The sequence below is a fragment of the Tympanuchus pallidicinctus genome, unplaced genomic scaffold, assembly GCF_026119805.1.
Source record: "Tympanuchus pallidicinctus isolate F22 unplaced genomic scaffold, pur_lepc_1.0 scaffold3, whole genome shotgun sequence".
In the NCBI taxonomy this organism is placed as follows: Eukaryota; Metazoa; Chordata; class Aves; order Galliformes; family Phasianidae; genus Tympanuchus; species Tympanuchus pallidicinctus.
Genome location: NW_026294747.1, coordinates 89313634 through 89333201, shown reverse-complemented (window position 1 = coordinate 89333201; position 19568 = coordinate 89313634). Strand labels below are relative to the sequence as shown.

General features: G+C 40.9%; 1 protein-coding gene across 8 annotated transcripts in view; it reads left to right on the top strand.

Annotated features, from left to right (window-relative positions):
* HYCC1 (hyccin PI4KA lipid kinase complex subunit 1) overlaps positions 1 to 19568 on the top strand; it is a 48738-nt gene that overhangs the window by 11488 nt on the left and 17682 nt on the right. For 4 of the 8 annotated variants that reach the window (XM_052693735.1, XM_052693731.1, XM_052693737.1 and 1 more), the window contains exons 1-3: positions 14180 to 14495; positions 15893 to 15972; positions 18418 to 18519. In XM_052693735.1, the coding sequence (XP_052549695.1) occupies positions 14456 to 14495; positions 15893 to 15972; positions 18418 to 18519 (222 nt within the window). In that variant the 5' untranslated portion in view covers positions 14180 to 14455. Of the gene's footprint in view, positions 1 to 396; positions 412 to 787; positions 883 to 10401; positions 12493 to 14179; positions 14496 to 15892; positions 15973 to 18417; positions 18520 to 19568 lie in introns of those variants that run through there. The other 4 variants (XM_052693734.1, XM_052693733.1, XM_052693738.1 and 1 more) reach the window with 3 other exon arrangements.

Genomic DNA, 19568 nt, shown 5'->3' with positions numbered 1-19568 from the left:
ATGCCGCTTCCTCGGTGAGGTCGGCGGCTGCCCGCGGCCTGAGTCACTCCGGCTTAGCGCCGCAGAGAACGCGCGCTCAGCCTCCCGCCGCCCCGCGCCTGCGAGAGGCCGCGGCGCCGCCCGCCCCCCCCAGGCGCCCTCGCAGCCCCGCGGGTCGTCCGCCCCGCCCTCCTCTAGGGGCGGTGCCACCCGCTGGGAGAGAGGAGGGCGCGGGCGCCCGTCCGCTCCGCTCTGCCTCCCCATTGGCTGGCGTCACCGCGCTGCGCTCGCTCATTGGTCGCCGTCGCCGCCAGGCAGCGGCCGCTCGGGCGGTGCCCGCCCGCCGGCGCCCGCCCTCAGCGCCGTCGCTCCCCGCGGGCGAGGGAGTCCGTGAGCGGCGGCGAAGGCGCCGCAGGGCGGGCGGGCTGAGCGTGAGTAGCCGCTCGCTGCCGCCGGGCCAACTTTTGAACGCCACGCGGGGCGCCGGCAGCCCTGGGCGCCGCGTGGGACGGTGGCGGCCGTTGGATAACTAACGGCGGCTGAGGCTGAGGGGAGCCCGGCGGTCCCGCGCGCCTTCTCCTCTTCCTTCTCCTTTTCGTTAGCGGCCGGGCGGGGCGGAGGGGCTCCGCTGGGCCGGCCGCGGGCATCGGGCGGGCTCTCTCCGCCGGGAGGAGACGGCGGGCGGAAAGACAAAGGGGCTGCCCCGCGCGGGGCACGGCTGCGGGCTGCGCCGCTGCTCGGGGGAGAGCGGATCCGCGCGCTACCCACGCGTCGCTCCTCACGCCGCTCTTCTGCCTTATTGTTAAAGGATCTCTATCGCCGCGTCGACTTCGGCGTGCCCGGCCGGGGATGTGAGAGGCGGCGGCAGCAGTTCTCGTCGCCGAGAGCCTGCGGTTGCGGTCGGTGAGTAGGAAGTGCCGGCTGCCTGCGGGACGGCCGCGCTCCTTCGGGCTTCGCCGCTGAACTTGGCGCGCGCTGAATCGCGGCCGCTCGTCCGGCGCCGCGTGTGCTGACGGCTGCGGGGAAAGCGAGGCGGTGCCGCGGTGCTTCTGATCGCCGCTATCCCGAAAGGCGATTAGGGCTTCTTCTAAAAGCGGTAAGACGCCGCTGGACGGTGGGAAGTACCGTCAGTGTACGTCAGTGCTGGGCTTTCATTGCCTCTGAAAGAGTTGTCTGCGGTTGTTGCCTCCGAGAATGCATTTAGATGCTACAAAGCACCTTTTCAGAAGCTTGTGCTTCTCACAGAATGTCTTTCTCGCTGGTGGTGCCCTGCCTTTGTTGTCTTCTTCCAACAAGTAATTTTCTGTTCGAAAAGCCAAACATGGTCAAGTTAACAAACAATCGATTTTACTTTTTATCGGTGTGGTACTTTAGGTAATAGTGATGTACTCCTGAGTTGAATCCATCCAGCTTTGTTCTGGGATGTATTTTCTGACTAAGGTGATGACATAAAAATACTTTTGGGATGCAAAGCTCAGTGATGATCTTTTTGATGAGCAGAAGGGTGCCGCTTCTGAGGAGTGGCAGTCTTGCTTTGGATGATCTATTAATTTTACTTCCTGACAGTGTTGAGCTGTCTTAAGGTTCTATCTATTCTGAATACTTCTCACAGGGAAGAAGGCTTTCATGAGGATAACCATGCCAAGCTTCTGCCATAGATTTATGAATAGGAGTGTTCTTTTTCACGAGTGTAAGTCCATGGTAGACGTGTTCACAGACATAGCCAGATAGTTAAGTCACTCAAATCCTAATTTGTAAAGACTTGTATTGCAAACAAGCATGTGCATAACATATTGCCAGGCTAGGCCCTGTAAATGCTATGTGTCATCTGTATTTTACTCAACACAATGGGGCTGGCACTAAGCTGTGAGCCTTCCTACTGACGCAGATGTTCTGGCTGTGTCAAGCCTGATAGTAAACCACAGAGTTGGTCTGTTTCTTACTATATGCTAATGTGCTATTTTGAATGCCAAAAAGCCCCCGCAAATATCTTGATCTTTCCCCTTATGTTCATGTCAATAAATGCTTTTTCATTAATGCTTACCTGATGGTAAGTATTAGGTTCCCTCTAACCTATGACTAATGTGTGCAAAGTGAAAACGACCTCATTCCTTCTGGGGATTTACTTTCTTGCTATTAATTCTCAAATGTTGACTAATTTAATTAGAAAATAAATACACATTTTTTGACCCAACTTGACACTGTTGTTTGCTTCAGTTTGTGTAGAAGATGCACAGTCTGCAGGCTGTGCATGATTTGTAAGAGGAAAGTCACAGTTTCCAAGCTTTCCTTTGACACTAGTAGCCAGTGGAGTGCTCTGTAAATTTGAAGCTTCCAAATGGAAGTTGAAGGAAGCTTAAATGTTGATAGTATTAAAATGCAGTAGGTCTTAAATGCTTACAGAGATCACCTGCGTGCTCTGCAAAAGCACAAAGCCTCTATCAGGGACAGCTTAGACTTTAAATCCGTTAGCTGGATCACCAGGTTTCATTCCCAAGCCTTCATTTAGGCAAATGCCCTCTCAGCATGAACTGGCATGCCTCCCATCTAGCAAATGTGAGATTGAGTACAAAGCTTATACTTCAGTCTGCTGTGGGGTCAGTGCAGGTAGCTAACACACATGTAATCTCCACCTCTGATATATACAATAGTACAGGTATCAAGTAGTCAGTCTTCCAGAAGTAGTAGTCATGAAGTTTAAGCAGGAGATCCTGTCCCACTGTACAGGAAATGAGAAGCCTGATGATGTGACCTTTACTGTGTGTATGCTGTCATCTTTGAGGTTAAGAGATATTGAGTCCAAAACTCTTATGCTTAAAAAACTAAAGCCAAACGAAAGGCCATGCAAATGTGTATTGATCTTCTTATGAGCTTGATCATGAGAGTGGCTTGTATGTAACCTCCCAGACTTCTTGTGTGGTCCTATGAAGATAGGATGTGCTTAAACTTTCATTCAGTATGCAGTACTTCTTCTTGTATTGGTTTAGTTATGATAGGACATATGTGAAGGTTCTTAATGGTATACTGTAATCTCATAATTTGCATGACAAGGTTATGACAAGCTTTTGATTTGCTAATGCTGGTCTGTTTCATTGTGGGAGTATCTGAAAGGCTCCAACATCCGAACCCTAAGTAGAACTGTAGGTATGCTATTTTTTCTTTAAATCCATGTAATTTAAAAAAAAAAAAAAAAAAAAAAAAAAGCCTTTTGGACATTCACTGGTCTCAATCACCAGCAATGAAATGTTGGGATGCCACATGCGCATTTGAGAGCAGAGAACGTGTTAGAATTAAAGCACTGTTTTATTAGCATAAATCAATTAGGAACTTAAATTGGGTTAGTGTATTTGAAATGCTTTGTGAGATAGTCTTGGAAGGTAATAGCAGAGTAGTGTCGGGATGGAGTCTGAAATCTGTGTCAGGTCAGTGTGGTTGAAGGGAAAGTAAGTACTCAGGTATGGAAAAATGATTTTATTGCTTGTCAAGGCTGCAGGGCCACGTTGGAAGCTTCTAGGGCACTCAAGCTCTGCATGTTATTAAAATACATTCCTAGCTCCTGCATGGACCAAAATCTCCCCTATCTTTATAACATACAGGTTGTGTTAAGTGGGCTCGCATGCTTTTAAGATGAAGTGTTTCTGAATGCTCTCAGGTTTATCTTTGGAAGTAACTGGCACTTAACATATGTGGTGTTTTTTGAAAACATTGGTGAAATTCAAGAAAAAGTTTTCTCCGAGGCTGAGAGTTTTGTTTCTGCATCAGTTCTTGCTGTACATCATTAGGGTTCCACCAAAATTAGTGTTGGAACTTCGCTGGCTTGAATACTCAAACACTTCTGGTTTGGATAAAAAAGCATCTGGCAGAGCCCCCCACAATACTAGCTCTGAACTGGAGCACATAAGAGAACGTGGGGTATGTAGTGTTTGCATGTACACCTGGCAAAACTTTTGTGAAGTCCTTTTCCTAATTAGGCCTAGGCTTAAGAGCAGCCAAATAAAAATAGCGTGTTGGCTTAGGCTGCTAAGGCGACTTGTAGCAGTGATTTCTTTAGATGCATCCCCACGTGAACTTGCATGCTTTGGTAACAACTGGAGAGCTGTGAGTGAAAGTAACGTGACTGACAGCCTGGGTGAGTGCTGAAATAGCCTGAATGCAGCCCGATCTCATTGCAGTGGAAGAAACAGGAGAATGGTGCCGCACTTGATGCGGTGTGATGAAGGACTCTGTTTATAAGGCCTCAGTGTAATTTCTGAATGGTGCAGTGTAATGTGTGCTCAACCAACAGTTGTTACCAGGAGTGTTATTTATTAGAATTGGAATCAATAAGGTGTGTGGAATGCAGATATGTTCTCAGTAGTCATCGCTCTTGTCTGTGGAGAATGCAATGAAGAATGAGGTGATGCACAAAAACATTTTTTACCCTATTTTAAATGGTCAGTGTTGTGGAAGATACAGTTGCATATCACCTGGCTGTTGAGAGGGAGATTGGAAATAGGTTATCTCTCCAAAACAGATACATGTTTATGTTCTGCTGTCTCTAACTGTGGGTGAGAAGAAACGCTGCCCAGGAAACGAAGCACAGCAAAGACGTGTAGGTAAAAGCAATAGTAGCTGAACAGTGAGGACATACCCATGGCTGATGCACAGGTCAGAGTATCTGCTTTCCATCCTGATTGGAGTAAGTACTCCTATTCTAAATTTAGTGACAGAAGCTTTGTGTGTTTCGAGTTCTTCTGATAGCTGTTGAAGACAGCTCTCTTAAGTAAGAGATAAGATATCCTTTGCTTTTGGTTACTTTTTTTTTCTGTTTGGAAGCTAACCTTTAATTAAAAGTAGCATGGCATGCTCTGAAGCTGCACTGGATACTAATTAACTCACTTGAGTGCTTCAAGCCATGCTGTCTCCTTAAGTTTCCTGCTGTTAGCAGTGGATGAATAAAGCTCCAGCAAGGTGTTCATTCAAGCTGCTAAACAGTGCATACAACCTTAATATTTTTGTTAGCACTAAACACCACAATTCAGTGCTATTACTGTATTTATTTCAATTATTATTATTATTTTTTCTTTTAGAAAAGTGGAGAAGCAGCCCACTGCACTTTGAATGTGTACTTTGTGCAAAACTGTATAGATTCTTGTGGGAAGATTTTTGATTGGAGTTAGAGAATTAAGTCTAATACTCACTAATTAAGCTGTCTAGCACTCTGAGTGTTGTATGTTAGCTTGTGTTGGATAACAGAAGGTCTTCGCGGGTACCTGGTTAATGGACAGAGCTGTACTATATCACTGTGCTTTGTTTTCAAATGCTTGAATCCTCTTCTCAAATCTAAATACAATTGTTTTGTGATTTTAATTTTTTAATCCTGATGTATTCCCTGTATTGAAGGAAATGACTAGAATCTGAGAAAGCTTTAAGTTGACCTACTATTAAAAATCTCTAATAGCTCTTATTGCCATATGTCATCTCTCAATCTTGGGATATTTGCATGTTTTCAAACAGTCTGTTCTGTAAGGCATGCTAGTATGCTATATTACCATTACCCCTCTGTGTCTTTATAGGATGTTCAGGTACAGAATTGGAAACTTTGTTCCACAATAAGATTTTCTTCTGTGCCTGCTGGCTAAAGGAATTTATGCAGTTCTCTTCCAGAGGTGAAATAGATTGTAAAGTCAGACTGCAATTTCATGTATTTTGTGTTAGAAGGGACTTCCATAGCTCTTGGTGCTTAGTACTGGAGCAACAATTTAATGTTCCTTACGGTAACTTCACACTGCATTTTGGCAGTGTCATTCTGACTGCTGTCCAGTTTGTGGTTAGTAGCACTGAGCTGAGCCACTTACTGCCTACTTGGTTAAGATAATACCTTTCTTATTGCCTCTCTTTAGGTTGTTTAGCTGTTTCATGCCGTGCTTTTAGGCTGTAGTCTTTCCTCATCTCTTCCACTGCCAGTTGTATTTATTCTCTATATCAGACTGAGAAAGAGTAAGAGGTTCCTGCCTTTTTTTCCCCCTCCTTTGAGCTGTACTGCCATTGCAGCCAGAGAAGCATGTGATAGCTTTTTGAAAGTAATTCTGTACATCTGCTCGCACAGCTTTGTGAGCACTGGTATGGTATTTACCAATTTCTCTCTTGCTGAAGAAAATGTGTTTTACATTTAACTGTGAAGTTTATAGGAGAAATAAAAAATCAAGCTGTCTCTCTCCCCCTATTATCTCAGCAGCATTTCACGTAATTCCTGTAACTGGCAGGTATTTTCACCACACTGTTGTTGTGCTGTCATGAAGCACTGTGTTTCAGACAATCACTTTTGTCACCTCACGTAGTGAAACACAATCAAAGGAAACATCTGTTAGGCAGTGTAATTAATGATGCAGTTTGAAGTATCTGGATTCTGGTTTCAGCTAGGATTGGTTGAACTCGGTCAAGATACTTTATAGACTTGATTTCAAATTGTGATGCTTTTTCAGTTGTTTGTGCAAATACAGCAGAACTGCTCTTGCAGCACTTGGTAATCTACTCAGTCAGTCTCAAATGTGATGAAATCCCTGCTAACTTTAATTTGTTTGCTGCCTTTTTTTTGTGTGTATGCATTTTTAATATGACCCTTTTTGTCTTGCGTCAAAATGATGAGTCTCCAAAGCATTAGCAATGATTACCAAGGTCTTATTAGGCTGTAATGGTTATTTTGACTGATATGCCAAACTGTTGGTACTGGCAAGCTGTCAGTGTATTGGGAAAACCCAGTAAGGATTTTCCAGCAGAAAAGTAGCCAAACTGGAAAAGATTTCTGAGCTGTGCAGCTCCATATACATACACATTTATTCCTTAAGGAATTAATCAAAATCTTTGATTCATTCCTGTTTCAGTGGTATTTAAAAATGTCCTAGATGCTTTGCCCTATTTTGGTAAAGCAGTCCAATGATAGTCCAGCTTTGTTCCCATGAAATAAAGTGACAAGAGCTAAATCACTTAACCATTTATAACTGCTTTTCAGTGTGGTGAAGCCAAAGTCCCATATAAATTTAGTAACTTTGTAGGGTGTGAGTATGCTTGACGTCAGAGGGAGGAGAAACCCTTACATGAAGTCTCTGCTTGCACAGTAAACTGAAGACTTGAAAAATGTGAATAGGAAGTTAAGTGGATGATGAAACCAACAGGAACCAGCTGATACCACATTTACCCTTAAGAGGTTCCTCAAATGTTGTTGCTCATTTTCAGTGATGGGAGTACAGTCCTTTTACATTGAGCAATTATACCTCTCTCTCTCCTTGAAAACAATGCCATACTGTTGGAAGTGTGACCAGTCACTGATTTATTTTCATTTTGTTATCTATCATTTCCTCTCGTGGGATAGCTTGCTTTGCTTTTGCTTCATTGCAACTCCTCTTTGCTGTGGGTTTGACAGTGTTCATGAACATAACCTTTTGCTTCCTAGGGCTATTAAGCTGTCCTGATGTTGTTCAGCCCTGGTTCATTTGAGTCCACTGTGTCCCAAATCTGTGTGCAGTCAATGACCAATTTCATGCATTGTCATAATCGCCTCAGCAGTTCAAATGATTTTTCATTTGCCTCTTGGAACTTGATTTAGTGCATTCTGTTTACAAGTTGAAGTCCCTCGAGTTGAGATTACTATAGAAACAAATTTTGACTGCTTTGTTTTCAGGCTGCAGACATATTTATTAGACTGAGTCCTGAAGTCTGTGCTCCAGAATAGGGCTCTGAATTTGTAACTGAACACTAACGTACTGATCACTACTTCTAGAAATACCACTTCAAGCAAACAAAGTTCTAAGATTATTATCAGTGTTGATGTACCTCTCTTTTGGAAAATGCAGCTTCATGTAACCTGTATTTGGCTTCCGTCGGTCTGGAGGCAGGCATTTCTGCCTTTCAAATTAGGCAAGCAGTAGCTACCCAGACTGGAGTTGGAAATGGGCAAATCTCCTGAAATTGTGCTCTGAGAAAGGAGAGCCAAGAGGTTTTGGCCAAGTGTTGCATTCTTAAGGTTGCTACTGAAAAGTAGTAGGTGAAAAGCTTCCTCTGATTGCTGCCCCTTTGTGAGCTGAGTCTGTTGGCAAGAGCCACTGCTTAACTCTTTGCTAGATACACTCTTCTGCTTTCTTTAGCTTTCTTCTTTCATAACTAGCTGTTATGCTAGAAGGTGTTGGAATTGTGCCTTTAACAGTTGATGCTGAGCACAGCCTCTGCTCAGTACTCTGCGTGCTTTTTAGGTCATGCTCAAGCTGTTGTGCAGCATCTGCTTATTCGCTCATTACACGGACAGTCTTTTCCCAACTGCTGAATTACCTGACACCTTTCTTTTTGATCTCTTACAAAGGAAGTGACTTACAGTTTTCACAGGAGGGAAAACTTGTTTTTAAAATTAGCAACAAACGGACTTTACAAACAGCTAGATGAGATGAGCAACTGTTAGTAAAGGGAAACTACAATAAAACTGAAATTTGATGATGCAGAGAAGGTAACTAGAGGTCATGGCATTGCTAGCATAATAATGATTAGTGTTCTTGTTAAGGTTTTTGGTTGGTGGTTCCAAGCTTGCACGTGGCACTGAAACAAAAGCTGCAATGTGATCATTCTCTCTGCATAGTTTGTTCTATCTCACCATTTTGAATTTGTTGTAGGGTTTCAGGGGTACCTCTTGGCTTCAGCATGGTGTTGCGTTCTTTGGGCTTAGGGGAAAGAGGTCCTGTGAGAACAGTAGCTTTGCTTTGTTTTGAGTTGTGTGCAGAATTCTTGGAAGTGGACAACTTCTGCAGCACTGTGTTCCCTTACAGAGGTGGTGAGAGCCCTGGGTTGTGTACTGTGCTTCTTGACATAAGATACAGCAATGCTGACACGTAAGAAAAGCATGTAACTTTTTCTAAAGCTTTTCAGTTCTTTCAGAGAGTAAAGACAATACCTTTATTTTAATATTGTGAAATTTTCTGACTAGAGCAAAACCTGGAAAACCAGTATGGATTAGGTGACTTCAGTGGTATTAGCACACTGTTCCCTTTCACATAATTCTGTTAGTTCAGATGTTTGGTTGAGCTTTTGATTGTACTCCCTTTAACATTGCCTTAGTTTAAACTCTCTTTCCTTGTGATTCATGTCGTTATTACTTTGAGTTTTCTTTACGTATGTGAAACTGATAACTCTATTAAGCCACAATAAGTACAGACGTAGTTTAAGACAAGATTTTTCAACCAGTTTTCTTATTTTGTCTGAGGCTGGGTTGTTTATATTTGCTTTTTTTAAGAGATTGGAAGAACAGTGTGTGCGTGGAACAGGACGAAAGAGGAAGTAAGTATATTTAGGTTGCTCAGAACAACTGTTTTGAAAGTGATAGCTCTTGCTTTGTTTTCCTATAATGCATGGAGGTATTGCTTTATTACAGTTCACTGGAAAACTTTCATTTGCAGTATATCCTCAAGTGTAAGAGAGTAGGGCATCTACAAGCTGGAGAATGGCATGTAATTAGGGTAAACTGGATTACTGTGGCTGGTTTGGCTGATGCTGTGGTCATGAGTACAATGGTTTTGTTTAAGGCGTGCTTTTTTGCAAAGGCGGCAATGAAGAAATGGTAAAGTAGGACTAAAAAAAAAAGTGATCATGCTAGAAGTTAATTTTACTCCAGTTTGGTACTGTACTATGAGGGTTGCTTTTGTGCAGCTTTAACAGTTTAAATGTGACTTACTGTGGCTTGTATAAATTCAAGGGACTGTATCAATATTAAATCTTTCTTGTGTATCATGATTTATTTAGCTGGAATGAGTCATCTGGTTGTGTTTGAAGAGTTATCTTCTGCCTGGTAGAGGGCAAGTACAAAGTTGGTTGTGTACAAAGGTGGTTTATAATTGTTGCTCTCTAATCAGAAATCAAAGCGAATGTAATTGCCAGGAGTCAAAGATCAGAATAAAAATCTGTTACAGCACATGCTTAAGGGACCCAACCACTGCTCAAGACTATAGAGAGCTTTCTCCAGAACTGGTTTGGGTCACCTGTGGCCAGCCTGAGAAATGGCATTGTGACCTCAATTGTTGCTTCCAGCTGTGTTTACAGAATTTGAGGGTTGTAGAAGGGTGAGTTGTAGTTTATACACCCAGTACTTGTGTGTAGGTTTTTGGGCAGCATAGTGTCAGCATTCTGTGGTGCTGTATCCTTAACATAAGAAACAAATGCATCTGAGGCAGCTTTCTGTCATTTCTGTGCAGTCTACTGTATGCTTTCTTGCTTCAGTATAATTATTTTTTTCATTATCTGTGAGTGCCAAACATTCACATATTTCAACAGCGCGCCATTTAAGAAGCATATGAGCACAAGATCAGGTAATCTTATTTAAGTCTGTCACGGGACAATAGCACTGACATTTCAAAGCTGTTGTTCTCTGATCTATAATAAAATATTAGCTTCAAGTAAGGCTTCTTGTGCTGATGGACTGGGTGCCAGAGGAGAAAAAAGGCACAAGACTGGAGAACAGTTAATGAAATTCACATTCATTGCATTTTCAGCTCTTCAGGTTCTGTAACCTTTACGGGAAACAACAAAAACCAAACACACTGGAAACAAGCTGAGTGCTGGCATGGGTTTGGTGCTGCAGAGGTGAAGATAACTGAGGTATTGACCATACTGAGTCAAACTAGAATTTCTGAAGCTGGTTTGTCTAACGCTGTTAATAGGCTCCTAGACAGGAAGGCCAGGCATGTGGTGATAGGGAAAGCTAGATGAGTAGTCAGCTTCTTGGGGATTAGCTTCTGACGTGGACTTTCTGAACTAGAGGATGTGTTCCTACATGTAGTGGCTGCTGATGGTTTCTTCTTCCCTGGATGCATCCGGGCTTTTTCTGTGCGTTTATGTAAACTTAATGTACTCTGGCCTGGGAATGAGTGCATGCTTCCTTGGCGTTGTTTTTGGTAACTCCTTCTGTTTTGAGCCTTAGCACTTGTTAGTTATCATATTAGAAGCAGCTAAATGGCTGTCTCTTGTCGTTTTAGGAGTTTGAGCCTGTGTCAGTGACACTTGGAGCACCTTTAGCTCTCTTGTTGACAATGCCTGCTTTCACAACGAAGGCAGCAATTACAAGAGAATATTTGATGCTGAGTCTATGAGCGTTGTATGCATTGAGCATGTGACTGTTTCAGGCACAGTACAATGGGTTTTTGTGTTTCTTCCTCTTTGTGCAAGTTTGAAAAATGTCGAGAAGTCAGTCCTGGCCTTTGTGGTTTTTAGAACGTTCCAAAGTGGTTTTCAAAGCCCAGAGCAGCGTTGATTTCTTTTCTTGACAGACTTTGAGTAATTTGCTATTCACTACTGCAACTGTGAGAATCTGTTTTAAGGTGATAGTTTGACAGTGTCTGAAATTTCATAATTAATGAATAGATCACTGTATTGCTAGAGTATGCATTAGTCACGCGTTAACACCAGCGGAAAATAAGTTTGCTTCATTGCTGATTTAGTTAAAGATACACTTTCTTGAGTGCTGTGTCCTCTTCTGAGGCCTACCAAGGTTTTGTCTTTGTCTATGTAATGAGCTGGGAGAGAAAAGGGCTTAGTAACGTGAGCTCCAAGTATAGACTGTAATCCTTAAGTGAACTTGACGTAATATACAGAGCTGACCAAAAATTTCTCCCCACCCAAAAATGTTGAGTACTAGTGGGCTGTTCCCTACTTCTGAAAATGAACTACATAAAAAAGAAATTAACGTGTACCAGGGACTTGGTTTCTTATGGGACTGGTGCATTGTAAAAGAATGCTCAGAATTTTGTTTTGTTACTTTTCCGAGTTGAGTTCACAAATTTGGCTGGTAGTTGATTAAAAAAAATCATTATGTTTTGCAATGTATTTCCTGTAGTTCTGTTTAACTGAATACTGAAAAAAACCCTGTTTCTTAGCAAGTGTACAAACTTCCAAACAGATGCTTTTCAGATTAGGTAAGGGCACAGTCGATGCTTTTCCTCCTCTTCCAGCAGTTCCCAAAGGATGGGACATGATCAGTTTTTGGATCCTGGTTTTGTTTTTTTCCACTATCATATGCCTCACACTGTGATTCCAGAAGGTCACTTCTGAACTCAAGTGTTCATTCTTCATCCAAGTCCAGCCTCCTTGTACTTTATCCAGAGTTCATTCACACACGCACACACATCCTGTGGATAAATTCTCCAAAGGCTGGGCAGCTTTAAAAAAATAGGAAAGCCATCTATTGTGAGATTTTCTTCTTTATTTGTTGAGAACAGCCTGCGTGTCTGTTGTCTGATTTCATTTAAGGCCATCATTTGATATTAAAACGTGAAGAAAAACTTTTGCGTGACTGATACAGAAAATTGAAGTCATTTGAGTAGATGAATCTGTCTGTAGATTTGCCAGAGAATATATTTTCATTGATCTTGGCTTGCCCTCCACCAACTTGGTGCATAGCAACTTCTCCCTGCCTGTTACTGAAGCAGTAAGTTCCTGACACCAAAGGGTCTTCATAGACATTTATAGAGACCTTTCCAAACAAGACTTGGCTTTTCTCAGGTAAGCTTATTTTATATCTTATTCTAGATTCACTATTTATCCTGAAACAAAGCAAAAATTGCCATCCCCTATCAAAGGAGAGTTTTCTTACAGTATTAGAACAGAATAAGATCAATTTGTTGCTCTTACTCAGCTTATTGCTTGGGAACATACCAAACTATGTCAAAATGGATTGCAGACTTTCAATGTTAGAATTAGAGTTAGAATCTTTTCTTGTTGATATTAGTGTTCAAGTGGCACAGGGTTCTAATGTTAGAGATTAGTAAGGTCTATATGGTTTTACGTATGCTTGTTTGAAAAAAGTGTTCTACTAGCCAAGCTTGTTTGTTACTTATTATTTAGTATGAATCCTATTTCTTGCTGCTAATCCAGGTGAAAGTCTTGTGGAAGGTACTCCAAAATGCTTTCAACTCGCAGGTCTAACATAAACAGTTAAATCTGCTGTATGTTGTCTGGGCTGCTGTACTTATGCTTGTTTTCATCACGTGACAAGTGGGAAGTAATGTGGTAAGACTTGCAATGAATAAGTCTTCTAAAGTTGCTTTGCTTTGTGTGTGGCACAAACTAAGAAAATATGTGTCTAGTGCTAAGAAAAACTTGCACTGTTAAATTTGTCAGTCCTTTTAGAGCAATCTCAGTACATGTTTGCCAAATCTGTCCATTGCTGAAGACCAGCATGGTCTATCCAGCTAGTGCAAAACTTGGCAATCCTCAGCAAAACAGCAGGTTGTCTGCTTGTTTAAATACTTGCACCAGTTTCATACTTGCTGTATGAAATTGGTGCTTCTTCCTTCTGGGGACATCAGCCTAATAAGTAATCATAATATTTGTCTTCAAGGAAAACAAGTAGACAATTAGGTTTTATCTGTGACACTTGTAAGTGTATTGCTGTAGATGCATGTGTGCTTAAGTTTAAAACATTTGTTTAGAAGAGTGTAACTTTTTTATTAATGCATCAAGATAAAATAAGTACAGTCTGCATTTTCTGCGACACAATCAGCAAAAATGCTTCCTTTTTCTTTTAGTTCAGTTTTCTATAGCCTATGCTTGTGCCTGACACACCAACAAAAAGACTTACCTTCAAATACAATGTCATTAAGTCTTGAAGTGTCATTTTTAGCCCAATGGATAGTGCCAGGCAAAGATGCTCTTATTATTTTCACTGGTCAAATAAATTTTGTGTTCTCTGGAAGTGTTCGATCTGAAAATAACATTTGATAGGTCAACATAAATGGGTAAAAAAGAAAAAATTATATACTGCATGTTTAATAAACCATAAACTTGGTGTCAGCCATGAACTGGAGTATCCAGGAATCCTGGATGCAGAAGTCAATATTAGTGCAAGCATTTATGCTATAGATGAGGCTCAGTAAAGAATGGTTACTATTCAGCCCTGCTGAAACATAAGGCGTTGCAGAAGCCTTTGTCTGCCCTCACAGGAATAAAAGTAGGGCTGGCAGATGTGACTGTAGGAAACGATGAGGCTGTTGGTTCAGGCATTGCAGTCGGTCTAGCCTTTGTGTTCGTTAGCACACAGTGGTGTTATCATGAAAACTACACTTTTGCATCAGGGTTGGGCATAGAAACCTGATTTGATTCAGAGGCTACTAATCCATATCTTCATGGCACCTTCAGAGATCATCAGAGCTGGTCAGAAAGAGCTGATATTTAGCTAGGTGAGTTTCCTCTCTTGTCTTTCTGGAGCAGCTACCTGCACTAGCTGTTTTCAGTAACAGCTTAGGTTTCTTTCCCTGACCAGACTGTTGATTTCCTAGGCTAAATTCTTTCCCAGTAATGCTGTGAGTTCTTGTTTTTCGGTTGTGCTAGCTGTGTCAGTATTCTAACTACAGTGAACTGTTTTTCAGTCGTCACTTAAAAGAGAAAGCAAAACCCAAACCTGACTAGTTTCAAAACCAGAAACAAACCTTTCTTATGCTTTCTTCCAGAAGAGTTTCTTCTCTGAATGAGAGAAGGAAGGAACTGTCTTCTTAGTGGGTTTTGTGGTATGCACTGGGTCTTTCTGATGAGGGTTCATAAAGATCATAGCTGGGCCTCACGGTCATTTAAAATGGATCTCATTTTCATTGTGCCTCTTTATTGAATTTTAGATTGTTAAGAACTCATGACTTCAACTAGTGACTAAGCTGGTCGTCTGTTCCCCTCCTTGCCTTCTCCCTTTCCTTTGGCATTATCTGTGCTATGCTGTTGTTTTGTATGAATGTGATGCAAGAAGTTTCTAGATAGCCTGTCCAGTTGTACTGCTTTTGCAGTACATGTTGGATAGTTATTCTCTTACAAACCTTAAAAGATTCCAGTACTTTTCTTTTTAAGTGAAACCTCTTTTAAGCAACTTTTTCCTCCTTTTTACTGGAGGCCTTACGGCCTTACAGCTCTCACCATTATCATTCTTGGTTCTTTTCTTAATTCTTCAATTCTTGAAATTTATTTATGTTATGAGACAATTCTTCCCCTCTTTCCTTGTTTGTAACTTCTCATATACTCCCATACTCAGATATCAGAACTTAATTTTAAACTGGAACAGTCTGATAAGGTATCTCACTCATGTCTGAATGTTTCTTCAAGTAACTGTTAATTTTCTCCTGAGATGAGTATTTGTCATTGTTTGATATACATGATCTCAGTTTGGTAAGTTAATGTAGAATAATGAAGTATGCCTAGGGCACCCTCCACAGCATGCTTTTAGTAGTTTTTTATCTTAATGGAATGCTGCCCTTAGCTTCAGAATAAACTGTTCCAAAGAGCATTTGTTGTAAGATGTTTTTTAAATAAATTAAGGGAAAATAAGAGATGAGTTTCAAAAGCCACTTTGCATCTTTTGTATTCATCTGAGTACCGCTGCCTGTGCTCTGACTGAGGAATTAGGCAAGGAATTCTACCTTGAGCTTCATGCTGAGGCTGCAGGCTCGTTGTCTTGTCTTTCAGCTGTAGTGATAGAGGTGGATTGAAAGGTTTTCATCATACTTTCAGTGTCCTTCTCCAAGTTAAGAAAACAGTTGTTTAGAAAAAGCTTGGACAGTAATTCCTATTCAGTGAATTCCTATAGTTTTCTCTCTTTCTGTAAGCTGAAAAATAAATAGAAATTGAGAAGGTAATATTTTCTGTTTCCAAAATGCCCCTTCTGCAAATCTTTGACTTGCTGAGCTTCCCACGCAGTACGTATTTGGGATTTATTAAACTGCTGTATCTGACGACTCATGCTTAATGCTTCCAGCAGCTCGCAAAAGCAAAGTGGAATAAAAGTTCAAAGTGTGTCAGCATGTGAAATGTTAATGAGTAAAAGCATGATGAGATTCCTTAAATATTCGCAGGAACTTAATCTAATCATGTATTTAATGCAGTGATTGCACAGTTCTTACAGACTGTTTGCACGTTCTTTCAGGCGGAAGGTTTTGGAACGGATGTTGGAAGATGTTAGCTGTGGATACTGGGCTTGTGGAGGAGTGGTTATCGGAGTTCAAGGTAATAATAACACACCATCAGACACTTAACCTGTGGTATCTGAATTGCTGCTGGAGTCGTATGCAAGAGTGTGTGACTTTTGTAGAAAATGAAGATGATTAGCAACCTTGGATTTTAAGGTAATCTGATGTGTACAACTATCAACTTGATAGATGTCTTTTTTTCATTGTCTTCTTTGGGATTGCCTGCTTCCTGATCCAGGAAATAATCTTCAGTGGCCTATGGCAAAAAATGTACTGCAGGCTGTAATGTTGTACCCCAAATCTCAGGCTTTCGATTTTTTCCTTTCATTTACCTTTTTATGGGCTACATGAGTGAGTTATTCATGCTCATTCTTGCAGGTGTAGCTTCTTTAAGTTTTATTATTAGAAATTCAGTGCTGTGTGATAGATGCTGTAATAGCTGCTGATCACTTTACCTGTTGAACTTGCTGAACTTCCATCATGTGCTGTAGTTCTGATTGCTTATTTTTTCAGAGCACTTATTTACAGTCAGATGTCCAGATGTGTTCCTTGCAGATGGCATTTCTCAGTCATTGTGCTATCAGTATGTGAGGTCAGTTCTGACTTTGAGAGGGGCAAATGCTATGGAAGGAAAGATCTGAAAGCAGGAAGTGGATATCATGCATTATCTCTGTCTGTCTTTACCCCAGGAAAAAATGTTTGGGTTTAACAAGTGAAGCCACATTTATTTATTTATTTATTTTATTTCCAGAGTGTTCACTCTACCAGCAGTAAAGACAACTTTGAAGTAAAGAATTGTCAGTTTTCTATGTCTTCAGGCCTTTATCTGGCAAACGCAACAGCAGATAGAAATATTGGCTTCCTTAAAACTAGCTTGTCTGTATCTTATGTTATGAAGCCAAGATTTTCTGTTAATTCACAACAAGTTTGCTAAGCTTGCCCAGCACTTTATCGGTGTGTAAATGTTGTTTATATAACTTGAAAGAAGTAAGGAGCAAGTGGAAGTAGCATCTTTCTTACAATATTCTGATTCAGTGTTTTCTATTCTGTTTCTGTTGATAGGAATTTTGTGGCACAGCTAATGGTCCCTACCTTCAGAGAGGGATGAATCATACAGCTCCCTTTTATTAAGTTGCACTCTCTGGTCTGCTAACAACCAAAAAGTGGAACATGTCTCTGTTATGTATGCTTTGTAACAAAGCACAATACTTTTGCAAGCTTAATCACTAGAAAGAAAAGTTTAGGATTATAACCCTAGTTTACTAAACCATATCTTGTAATCATGGTCAAACTGTGCTCTTGAAACACCCTGACTGGAAGATTCACACACTGTATGTGTATCAGTAAGATGCTGAAATTAAAGACTTTTAAGAATGTTGTGACTAGAAGAAAATGCAGCATACCTCCATTTTGGACCCAAGTGGATTCTAGATCAGCCTAATTTCTTTGTGTTAGACTTTGTCTTGAGCAACTCCTTGGATGGCTCTTGCTATTGTTGAAATGTCTTGGGAGTCCTCAGCATGGTGTTCAGTAATCTTGCTGCTGAATAACTGGAAAATTTTTACAACAGAAATTGAAAATTGGATGCACACACAGGCTAAACCCCAGAAACTGCTAGCTGGCATAAGTTCTGCTGGATTTCTTTTCAAACTTTGGTACTGGCTTTTTGTTGTATTTTTTGTTTCTCCTCCCGATATTGACAGTGTGGTGTGATCTTGCTGTTCTGAGTATGGGCTGGGACTTATGTGAGTACAGATTTTTGTCCTGGTCCAGCTAGATATCTGTTTTCCTGTCTTTATAATGGGATATGATTTCCTTTGTAGGGCTGCAGAAATGTAGTACTGTAGGAGCTATGAATAATAAGTTTAGATGTGCAGCTTCCGAAGGATTGTCAAAGAGATTAGCTTTTTAACCTCTTAAGAACTGTAAGGAAACCCATTTATATTAAAGGATAGCTGTTCTTGTCAACCTGAGTTTATGTTCTTTCAGGTAATAATGTGTCCTGTAATAATATTTACAGTCTGTGTACTGTCAGTCTTGACAGTAAAGTGCAGGTCTGCAAGCAGCGAGCTTTCACAGTATTTAAATTTCACAGTGGGCATGTGTTGTCACTGACACCAGCAAAGAGTGGGAAGTGCATTGCCATTTTTTTCTGGTTTCAGAACATGATGTATTTTCAGTGGCACTGCACTTCTGAAACACCCCTTTTTTTTTTTTAATGATTTCCCATTGAATGTCATTGATCTCTTAAAGAAGCTCTCTGCTAAATGATAGCGCTGGGTGTCTTCTGGCAACGTTGCTGCTGTGAAAAATGATGATTTCTATAGCAAGGATTTCTTTATGAAACAAGTTTTAGTTCACTGTAAACTCTGATAAATAATAACTTCTAAGGAAAATGGTTGTTGAAATAGCTGCTACACTTTAATGATTAAACCTTATTTTTTCTAGTAACTACAATAAATATACTCTATATATTTTTCAGACGCTGCCAGAGGCATCCATATCCAGCTATGCTACAAACCTGAAAGACAAGAGTGCTCTGATTTCATCTCTTTACAGAGTAATTCAGGAGCCACAAAGTGAAGTGAGTGTGGTGTATCTCTGGTAATGTCTGATGTAACACCAGCAGAATAGAGTAAAACCTTGCATGCTGTGTAATAGTTAATTCTGTTCTAATTACGTGAACTACATGAAGAGTTTTCATCACAGTGTTTTCCTTTTAATTTTATTGGAATGTGTTCTTAGCAAGAATATAGTACTATGGAAACTATCTGTAGATTTGTTTCTTATTTGCTGATTGTGAACTGATCTTGTAGATCATAATCAGGATCTGTGTATGGAAATGAGAAATATGTTAAGGAATTGAAAAGATGTTTGACTGAATTATTTTTGTGATTCACCATAACTTGAATGTGAATCCGTAGCTACCAGAAGCTTGCCTGTTTATATGACAAGAGATAAATGTTAGGTAGTTTTGCATTCCTTTCATATTAGTGCTTTGGATTTAGGGCTTTATGCCTTTCTTCCATCACTTCAGCACTGATCTGTCACTTCCTTAGAATTTCTGAGGTGGCATGGGGCAGGTTTGCACTGTGCCCACGTAAAGAATGGCTCATGCACTATGACTGTGCTTCTCTTGAAATGTCTAGGTGAGAACAGAACATCCCAAACTGGTGTTAGTTGTGTCCTGGTCACACTCTCTACCACCCAGCAAACCTTTGTGTATTATTATTTTTGAAACTACATGGAGTCCTCATGCCTCTTCTGGAAAAGGTGCAGCATAGGGAGCCTCTCCAAAGTTGAGATAATGCCAATGGTGGGCAGAGGGTAAAATGCTTCCAGCGTTCATACATTTTTAGAGAGGATGCTGGTACAGAAATACAGGTTGTACAGCGGAGAAGAAATGTCATTTCACTTTTCTGTGCTTCTCAGGAAGGCATTCTGAGTCATTCCAAATACTGAGTCAAGCTTGCCTGGCCTTCAGAATGCACATCAATGTGTAAATTATAGCGATGAGTCTCCGTGTTGATAGCCAAACTGATACTTTCACGTTCTGTAATTTTATTACTACTGATGGCTATCACTAGTTTTGTCACGGACTTTTGCAGGATGGTTTCTAAGCCATGAAAAAAA